Here is an 11,136-nt window from a genome sequence, read left to right on the forward strand (position 1 = left end):
TTCTTATGATGCAATTAGATCTCACATTTTAGAGGTTTGCCTTTATTTCTTATGTTGTGGCTATAGTATGCTGAATATGATGCTATATCACTGGGCAATAAATAAACCAAGTTCTGAATAAAATACAATTATGTTCAAAAGTTGAGGCAATTTATGTTTGGGGAGATTTCAATGGAAGGATCGCCAATTTGATAATTATTAAAAAAAGAAGTCTCTTTGGATGATTCTCTAAAGAAGCAGGAATTCATTTTTAAAAGACTCAAATTTATTTATTCTTGATGGAAGGACACACCCCTTTAATAACCTAAGTACTAAAAAACTGGTTGTTTTCTTCATGAACTGACTGACCAGGTGAATCATTACTGAATTGACTTGAAATGTACCTCACAAGTATTGTAGACGTAAAGAAGAGCTAGTTAAACCATGTACTGGGAGGAAAAAAAATATCTTCACTACTTAGCATGAGGAAGGTATTAGTAGATGTCAACAAATGAAAACACCAAGACAAATCATCCATACATCCATTAGCTATACCACTTATCCTCTGAAGGTCATGGTGGGGCAGGAGCCAATCCCAGCTATCTCAGGACGAGAGGCGGGAAACCGCCCAACGCCAATCTCTATGATAAATCACTGTTTGTGTAATCGTGAGCATGCTTATTCTCTTTCTGTTGTGACTGGTAATGTGATGTGTGTCATTGTACTGTTGGACTCACCTCCTCAACCAGAGCCAGCATACGCCGAGTGCTCTCCAGAGACTGCAAGCAGAGAGGCAGAGAGAGAGAGAGAGAGAGAGAGAGAGAGGGCTGATTAGCTGAGAGTCCACAAGAGAGCAAATACAGACACACAAGCGTATCCCCTGTGACAGATATCAGCAAGATATCTCAGTGTTAAGATGGAATATTAAGGGTTTAAAATCATACATTAAGGTGATCAAAGGAGATCAGAAAATCACAAATATGTATCAGACAAATTATTGAATCATATAATGAACTTTGATTATTTCCCTCCTCTCTTTTCCCCTGTTTGCTAACTTTCTATCCTCTGCAGGACCCCTCTTAAACCAAACACTCTCTCCTTCCTAATCCTTATTTCACTGTTTCCCTTTGGTAATCTCATCTCCATCCATCAATCCCTGCCTTCCTTATTCCTCCCTTCCTCTCCTCCCGTCACATCCGTGAAGCCTCTTGGCCTTGCATTATCTCCTCATGAATGTTTAATAAGGCCATTTGAGCTTCTCTATTATTCTGCTGCACAGAATTATCTGCTCTTCCTGAGCTCCTCTCAACTCATTAAAAAGGGAAAAGTTCTCCCTTATCCCAAAAAAGCACAGTCTTGATGAAATAGATTTAGAGAACAAATGACTAAAACAAGGGAGGGTCACATTAAAGCAGCTGCGTCTGGTAGCCTGGAGGCTTTGGGGATACATCTGTCCTTACGAGAGCAGGTCATTTTGAAATGTCAAATTATAATGGTCATGTCATGTACCAAAAATCAGTTTAAACTCTTGACCAAGTTTTGAAAAAAATTCCTCCTCAGTTTTTCTGCTTTCTGGTGTGCTGCCATCTTCACCTACAAGTACGCAGCAAGTTACATTTTTACTTATTTATTTGGCAAAAGAAGGTAGCCTCCTTCAACAGTAACTGAACTGATTGTTTTTTGCTGTGATTTTAGATGTGCAAATGTTCATGAAGACTGAACGATTGACTGACTGATTGAAAATCAACTACCCAGGTTACAACATGCTTTCTGGATTGGCAGATAATTTAAAATGTTCAACATGTACATGGAGATTGTAGTGCATGATATACTTTCTATGGAGAGACTGTTTGCATTTATAAAATCCCTCTCAAATTACCCAAGCAACTGTCACAAAATCTATCATTATTCCACTGGAGGTTGGAGTTGAAAACAAATGAAAATACAGAAGATGATCTTTCCCAAATTAAGATAAATGCCACTTTTTCTTATTGAGATCAATAATGGAATGATTTGCATTTTAAATAGCGTATATTAACAAGTAATAATATTATAATAGGCTTTGTTAAATTTAAATAATAATAAGATCACTGTAGCAGCCACCTCAGCAGGTAACACAGGATCATAAGGAATCGCATTTTACTGCAGTGCCCAATGAGCAGCAGGCAAAAATCATATTTTTTCTCTGAAGGAAGTATTGCATTGTAAGTTGCATTTATTTGAAAAATATAACGTGATGCATTATCTTTATTGTCAATATTGGAACAGATAACATCAGTGTTTGTGTGTCAATATGTGCATGTTAAACCAGGAGTACAACAGTGTGTGAGTGTGTCCTCTGCTGTACCTCATCAGCTATCTGGTCTGCGCGTGTCTGCAGGTCGGCCAGCTCATTGCGCATGTCTGCTTCGTCTGCCATGATGACTGTTGAACTGTTGCCCTCAAACAAGAAAGACTGAAGGAGAGAGAGAGGGAGAGAGAGAGAGAGAGAGAGAGAGAGAGAGAGAGAGGAAGAGGCAGGTTAGTCCATCAACAATACAACAGAATAAAACTGTATAAAAGATGGTGCTATGGACAGCATGTCACCTCAATGAAAGAAAAAAATCAGAGGATTTCAGAGCATTAGATGGCATGTGCATTGAAACAACACACAGGGATGCACTGGTGAGGGTGTGCAGCTTCAGGTACCATTAGCACCATTAGTCATACCCCTTATCCTGTGAGGGTAATAGGGGGGCTGGAGCCAATCCCGGTTCTCATCAGGTGTGGGCGAGATACACCCTGGACACATCGCCAGTCTATCACAGGCCCGACATATAGAGACAAACAACCATTCACCCTGCTTCAGGTACCAGTATGACATGAAATACAATCCAGGAAGTTCAGTTCGAGTAACAGATAAAACTGTCGTACAGTTCTTTTTGGAAAGACATCCACTGTGGCCAATGGACAAAAGAGTCTGTTTCCTGATCTGCATCAATAGCAGCCCATTTCCCATCTGTCCCCAACAACACCAAAAACATTACTTTAACTCAAATCAGTATATTCAAACATCATTAATGAACGCAAAGGCAGCACAGCTCTGATGCTATCATTACACCTGCTGCTTGTGATGACTTGTGAGGTCACTGAACTATTGCAGTCAAGTCAAATGAATGAATGAATATTCATAATTATCTTAAGGATTCATGCCATTTTCTGCCCCCATCTGTTGTGAGATTCATCTAGAGCTATTAGAGGTTGGAGAGGTTGTTCTATAACAGCAGGGCCACAAGTTCAATCTCTCTTCATAGCAGTTATGGTCAAAGTGTCCTTCAGCAAATCAGTGAATAGCTTTTCAAACCAGTCTTGACCCCTCTCTGAATCCTGCTGCCAACACTTGTCAAATATCTACTTCACACTCACTGGAACTACTTTTTGGGGAAACAGGAAGTACAGCTCAATGCAGGTGAGTTTCTCTGGCTTCCTAAAAAGGTTCCTGGAAATGTTCCTGTAGTCAAAGCTGGCCAGTATTTAAGTGTGAAAAGCTGTTTTCAGACCTGCTCAGTCACTGTCAATAGCACAATAAAAGACCATCAACACATGAGATGGAACAAAGGCAGCAAAGATGTTGACTGAGCTAAAGTTAACAGCAACATTCTTACCACATAAGCACAACTGACGCATAATTGACTGTTTAAACACCATGGGTAAATAGATTCTGCTTCTGTTAACAGACCCAGACACACGTGCTCGTACATGTGCATGCACACACACCCCAAACATTGTTGCTACACCCTGACGACCCTGAATTTCCTCAGGGATCAACAGTAAATCAAGATGAACGAGGGGGGGGTGGGGGGGTTCATCACTCTAACGGTTAGAAGAAAAAATATCAGGACAGAGACAGGGTCTATTTTTGCTCCTCTGGCGCGCTGCCAGACAGTTTTTCATAAAGCCACACACAGTAGGGCTGGAGGTATGGTCCATGAAAAATGTATGTGGCTGTTACTCTGCAGGCTGACAGAGCTACATGCTGCTGCTGCCGCTGCTGCTGCTGCTGCTTCTGGTCAGAGCGAAAGGTGATGAGGGCTGAGGAGACAAAGAAAAGCAGCTCGGTCTCCCTGTATCTTTCCTTCTTTCCCTCACTCGTTCACTCCGCCGTCGTCTCTCTGAACAGTTAAGCCTTTAATGAGGCAAATAATCTGATCTGGTCCAATCAAATCTCAAATGTGTGTCTAATGTGCTTTTGTTTCTATTGCACAAATCATATTGAGGAGTTTTTCTTCTAATGTGTCTTGCCACTGATGTAAATTTAACCACCCAGCAGCACTCAACTCAGGGATCATTAATGCTTTATGTAATCTAATCTACTGCGATGTACAGTGTAGCGATGGGACCAAGGGACCACTGACGTTTGGACTCAATCAGACGCTGTGGCTGCAGAAGGAGGCTGATTCCAAAAACAGGTTTATATGGATGAATTTGTAATATTCTAGACTGGCTTTAAGTTGCCAGGGTATGGTTATATTTTTTTGGGTGGTGCTAGTGTAAAACTGCAAAAACAGCTGGTTCATTTTGTTAATGTACCAGATTTTGGTAGTTAGTTTTCTGCTCGATTCCAGAGGCGTCCATCAGTCAGTTCCTGTCAGAGCATCACCGAGGTGAACAGACAGAAGGTCAGTTAGAGTCACAGCTGGATGTTTGATAAGGTATCTCCTTGTTGTGCCGCGCCTTCTGTCTATCTGTCTCTGCCTCCGTCCCAGTGGAGTCGTCAGGCCAGTTAATAATTCAACATGTGCCAGGAAAAGAGATGGAGGGGGGAGGCGGCAGCCATTTCAAAGTGCTTCTCTAATTGTGTGTGTGTGCGTGCATGTGTGTGTGTGTGTTTTTGTCTGCTATACTTGGTACATAGTTGCAATTTCAAATATTTATGTTGACATTTTACATTTTAGACTCTTGGCTGACGCTGTAATCCAGAGCTCCTCACAATGAGTGCAACAGCAACATGAGCTTCAGGTGATGGATCAGCAACATTACATGTGAACCACACAGAGGAGACAAGGACAAAGACAAATACAGATGAACTGAGTGAACTAACTGAATGTTAAAGTTGTAAATACCTGCTGAGGCCCAAGGAGAGCTTTATAAAACTTAGATCATGTGAGTTTGCGAACGCTGTCCGCACATCTTTTCAGTGGTGGAGAAGATACTCAGGCTATAATCAAATCACTCCGCTCCAGTTTAGAAAATGGATCTGAAGTATCCGAAATGGCAGTGAACCAAGACTGGCCATATCTATGGCAATGACCACTTGTTGACAGTGTTGCCGTGGTTGTGTTGTCAGTGGCAACAGTATCGATGTTCCAGTGATGCATGTCCCATAAAAGAAACAGACTGTACTCTTCATGTACTGAAATGTTACAAACCTTTCACAGCAGCAACAACTCAGTCTATAACATTCAGATCTGTGCTCTGACATGCTCTATCTCTTCTTTTCCTCACTTCATCCATCCTCACATACATAATAAACATATAAATAAAGTTTAGTTAAATTTGCTTATATTATGACAATTAACTCTACAGTCAAATGTCCTTTCTGTGCAGAGAGCAGTTGTACACGCCACTCGAGTCGGGTTGTGGGTTGCCAGGTTGTGGTTACAGATGGGTTGAATTGTATGCATGTGTGTGGACTGTGTGTCATACGCAATCTGACGACTTGGACAACGCCAGACAAACATAAAACGTATGGATGCATGTATGACGATTACTTATATTAAAGGATGAGCCCATGCAAATTATGAGAGTTTCCTGGGAGAAACAACAAAATGGCAGGGCGCTGGGAGAAGGGTTTAAAACACAAGTGTTGGCTGGTATGGTCTGGACCAAAGTGGTGGACTGCCTGGCCAACAGTGCCATCTTTAGAGTGGCTAAAAAGTTTTAAAAAATCAGCACGTCAACCTGCTCCATTAACATCCACTCTTCTGTAAGCACATTTTATTTGCACACAAAGGTAACACACCAGAAATTAGAAAGTAAATTCAGTTGCTCTGTCAAATGATCTTACTGGCTTAGGTTGCAAGTTACATCATGTGACAAAAAAAAGCCCAGCTAGATTCTCTCATCTACACCTGTGTGTTACTGTCATTGTAATCTAAATTCTGTAAGAAACCTATTGATTTGACTTGTAACATCCCTTAATTTAGATCCACAAGACCACTCTACCCTCCAGTTATCTCATTATATCCTGTCACTGTCATATACAACAGACACGTGATGCTACCAATTTAATAATAGCAAATTAACTTGTTGAATTCATTAGTCAGCTTTCTGAAGGACAGGGACTACAGCCTGGTCCATTCTTCCCACTGTGAAAGTCACTTCCTCTTTAACATGCTTAACATGTTTCATGGACAAGCACACACACACACACACACACACACAAAACATTGGAGCTGACATAACGCAAGGTCCAGCCCTCACCATCCCCCACCTGTGGCCCTGCTGGCTGTCACTCGTCTTGACTGACGGCTGCAGTAAGGCCTGAACTGCGAGGCTCAGCCCGTAGAGAGATTAAAGTCAGCGGGGAAAGAGGATTTACCCTCCACTGTTTTCTCTCCTCTCTCTCTCTCTCTGTCTCTCTCTTACACACACACACTCTTCTCTAACTCCATCGCCTCTCTCTCTTGCTTTCTTTGTTGTGCTCCATCCACTTTCCACGCCCTCTCCGTTCCATGGAAGTATACAGTGTGTGTGTGTCAAGGAACGAGAATGAGAGAGCACGTCACATAAGATTTAGGTAGTAACACTGTACTATACCATTTACCTATCAATAAAAGCCACTACAGCTGTTTGTAGCTGAACACTTTAAAACTAGTGTCAGGTCAAAGTGATACGATTTCCTGAAGATGGCCGAGCAACAAATTCCGAGACTAGCACTCTGATTTCCACACAAATTCAAACACAGACTTAAATGGAGACATTAAAATGTCACCAATGAATTATTAATCAAAATATTAATAGCATTAATCCTACAAGCTGTTGGAGAGAGGCGTGGAAACAGAATGTGAGAGGGAAAGAGCCAGGACATGACCTTGACAAACAAAGCAGGTGAAAAACCTGAACAAAGAAGCATGTTCACTCGGTGCTGTGACAAAACAATGATGTAAAACTGCTGCTGGTGTGTTTTTATAATTGGACTGAATTTCTGCTTTTCCTCTGATGGTTAAAACGTCTGGATGTGTTTCCATGGATGCTCTTGTCTCTCTCAGTTTGCCTCCTACCTTGTCTGTCACTTCCATCATCACATGTTTTCCTTCCTACAAAGCCATGTAGACAGCTATACTATCTCATGTCATGTTGGGTAGATCATGTGTGTGTGTGTGTGTGTGTGTGTGTGTGTGTGTGTGTGTGTGTGTGTGTGTGTGTGTGTGTGTGTGTGTGTGTGTGTGTAGACAGTATAGTAGAGTTTGGGTAGAGAGCTCCAGGAGGAGACCGGATTAGCACTGTCACAGGCTGACATGATTAGCACACAGCTACACAGCTCCAATCGTGGAAGAATACAACAACGACGAGCTATTTCAGGCAACAAAGAGAAATCCTGTCCAAATATACAAATGGAAAATTCCACTCTGAAAACACTGAAAACACTCACTTAAAAAGGCATCATGTATTTGTATGTAAGAGGTGTCAGTGATGGAAGAGCCTTGGTAAAAAAGACACGATTTTTTCTTTGGAAATTTCCATCTGTTGATCAGAGTAAAGTTTGTAATTTGTAGGTTTCTTATCATGCAAAAGTCTTCAGGCAGGTTAGTGGCTACAGTGAGTCGCTACTGGAAAGTGAGGAGATGGGCCGGAGCTAGCTGGTCAGCGTGCTAAATTCAGTTGAAGAAAAGACGTGATAGATGTTTCTATTCTTCTAGATTGGTGAGTAAAAATGTTTTTCCTAATGTTAGCTATGTAGCAATAGTAAAATTTACAAATAGCTCCTTTAATCCTAACTGATGCTAAACAGTCAGTTCACAAGAACAGATTTCGGTCTCCTGGCCATTTGAAAACAAATATGTTCATCACATGTCTCATCACATGACCTTGTAGGATGTATGCAGTTGCGTATCTAGTCAATTTCAATCAAGTCAAAGCATTTTGCACCAAAATCTAGCACTGAACAACCATCAAACCACCACAAAAACATCTGAAAGGTAAGACAAAGAACATGAATCCAAACAGATGATGGCAAAGGACATCTATCAACAGAGACTGCATACACTTCCTAAATGTACATAAAGCAACTACCATAGAAAGCATTTCCGTCGGTATGGGTTGTGTTAACATCAACCTCCTTTGTGAAATTTAATGACAAAAAACACCCACAGGTAGATATAATCCAGCCTGGATGAAGAATAAATGCATAGGAGGGGATCTGTACAGCACATATGATTTGTTCATGAGAGATGCAGAGTAAAAAAGAAGACAAGACGCTTGCTGAGCATCCTCCACCCTAGCAGACTGTCACGCTGTCGTGATAAACTGCCTACACTCTGAACCAAAACAAGACTGCTATCAATCAAGCGTTGTGCTCAAGTGAGATAAACAACGTTTGTGAAGGAAATAGGACATCAGGACACTCTGGTTGCGAGTGAATCTCTCACTCAGGGAAACCAGGTCAGCTTGTCAGTTGTTCAGTTGCATGTTTCTCACGGGTTTATAGAAGCACTAACCTAAATCTGGGGGATTTTTTAGGGTAGTTGGTGCACTTTTCCCTCTCTTTCATGCATTTGTTTATGTGGATTAGTTAGAGAGGCGGTGGGAAATGAGACGGTGGGCACAGTGTGACTGTTAATTAGTGCTGCTATTTCTGTAATGCTCCTTTTCTTTGTGTGATTGTGTGGAACTGAGTGGCACAAATGTGAACCCTGGGTGGCCACTGCATGGGTGACAATTCAGCCCTGGAGGAAGAACCTGCATGAAGATTTCAACATAGTGAGAACTTTTTGTTCTTGTTCTTGCACATCTCTTACCTCGGTGGTGTCACAAAAAAAATACTGAAGGTAGGAGATGTCAAATTCGTGATTTTGAAGGAAGACAGTGCAGAAACGTTAAACATATTCTGTCCAACAATCTTTCCTCTTGAAAATCAGTGCAGCAGCAGCTCCATCAGACTGTAGCTACAAACTATAACCTTAGAATAATCTCTGCAATTATAAAACAGACATGTAATAAAGTCTCGCTCTTGTCCATTTACACTGAAGGTGGAGTAAACTGTATATACACACTATGAAACACATATACTGTACATGTGTGTGTATGTGTGTCGTAGGAAGGTTAACACTTCTAGACTGAGAAACTGAAAAATCACACAGAGAACCTGTTCAAGGGCAAGAAGGAGAACAGCAGCAGGGCAGACAACGGTGTGTGCTTGAGCGTAGGTGTGTGTGGGTGTGTCTATGTCTGAATGTGTGTTTGTGTGTGTGTGTGTGTGTGTGTGTGTGTGTGTGTAGGAGGGGGGGTCCAACATCTCACCACATCAAAGCGGAACCATGTTTCATTATTCACAGGATAGAGCCGGGTCAACATTATTAATGCAACAGCAGTGTGTGTGTGTGTGTGTGTGTGTGTGTGTGTGTGTGTGTGTGTGTGTGTTCAGTACGTCTGATATGTAAAGGTCTGTATGACAGCAGGAGCACACACAGCACTTCCAGTGTGTGTGTGTGTGTGTGAGTGTGTGTGTGTGTGTGTGTGTGTGTGTGTGTGTGTGTGTGTGTGTGTGTGTGTGTGTGTGTGTGTTTACTGATGCCTGTGTGTGCTGTACATGTGTTCACCTGTACATGCACATGTGGTTGTTCATATGCATGTGTGTTCAGTATGTGCTCTCAGTGTGTGTGCCAGAGTACATTATTTATTTTCATATATTTTTATAATTTAATGTAACTACTATTACAGCTGTGACCATCCCAGGTCTCAACTTGGTTAAACAGAAGAATTTTACCTTATAAACTCCTTAAAATTAGGCCAAAGATGCATACTTACATAATACTACTGCAGATTATAATTGCAAACACATTTGATTTTTCGATGTGAACACATCATTAATTGTCTATGTGATGTTAATAACTGTGTTCATGTGGTCATGAGACACATCAACAAATTGTATCCAAGCAAAAAGTGCTTAGGTTGTACTTTAGCATCAAACTGTTTTTCTATGTGTGTATATATATATATATATATATATATGTTTATCTGCAGAAGTGTATGTCCAAGATTTCATTTGGCCAATGAATCAGGCCTCACTTGAAATGATCATACTAGACCTGTAAGCAGGTACATCAGGGTCCAAGCTACCAATGCAGGGTGCACCATCAGCACAGTATCAACATAACAAAATCCATGCCATAGAGATTATAGAAGATATTTATGCACAATGAAAAGAGGGAGATAAGACGTGGTCTCAGTGTACACTGTTATCATGCTGCAAGTTGTTCTTCGCTGGGCTCATCTCTTAATGCTTTGTCTTGCAGTCAGTTTAGTTTAACAGATCACACACACAGTGGTGTAACCCTGCAGAGCCTACTCTTACCCTGGAAAACACTTAGCTGGAAATGCTGATGATTTTCCATTATACACACACATGTAAACAGACACGTGATCACATGCACTCCCCCATATTCGCTAATGCCTTGTCAGCCTGTCGGTCCATTTTAACCTGCCTGCTCAGGACTGAGCAGAGCAATATATAGACTCAAGCCTGTCGTTCAGTAAAGTTCCCGCTGACACTTCATATATAACGTCATCCATCCTCCATTCTCAGACAACCTTCATATTCTATCAGGTATGTCCACACAACAATGAAGATTTGAAGTGTTTCACTTCCTGTAGCTTATGTGTGCTTGTTATGTCCCTCTGACCATTTCAGGGTCTAAGAGATGAATTGTTCCATCTGTTTACTTTGTTTACACAGTGACCATTTCTGACACCAAATGATAGTTTCAGTGCTTTGTTAGCACTGTTTCAATCCATTATGTCAAGACAAATGAAGCTAGTGTTTTACAACATGGGCCAAATGAAGCTGGAGCACTGGCTCCCGACCTTTAAACCACTACTGCTGGTGGTTTGTTATGTTGATAATCGCAGACAATGTATCTATTAATTACTCTATTAAACAGACCATTTATTATTAGT

At 41.2% G+C, this 11,136-nt stretch overlaps 1 protein-coding gene across 1 annotated transcript in view; it reads right to left on the bottom strand.

The window, feature by feature from the left end:
* LOC111220141 (synaptosomal-associated protein 25-A-like) overlaps positions 1-11,136 on the bottom strand; it is a 39,490-nt gene that overhangs the window by 22,254 nt on the left and 6,100 nt on the right. The window contains exons 2-3 of the mRNA XM_022743131.1: positions 2,327-2,434; positions 717-758 (exon numbers count right to left, since the gene is read on the bottom strand). Coding sequence (XP_022598852.1) covers positions 717-758; positions 2,327-2,398 — 114 coding nt within the window. The 5' untranslated portion in view covers positions 2,399-2,434. The remainder of the gene's footprint in view (positions 1-716; positions 759-2,326; positions 2,435-11,136) is intronic.

The sequence above is a fragment of the Seriola dumerili genome, unplaced genomic scaffold (assembly GCF_002260705.1).
Source record: "Seriola dumerili isolate Sdu_G_001 unplaced genomic scaffold, Sdu_1.0 BDQW01000003.1, whole genome shotgun sequence".
Lineage (NCBI taxonomy): Eukaryota > Metazoa > Chordata > Actinopteri > Carangiformes > Carangidae > Seriola > Seriola dumerili.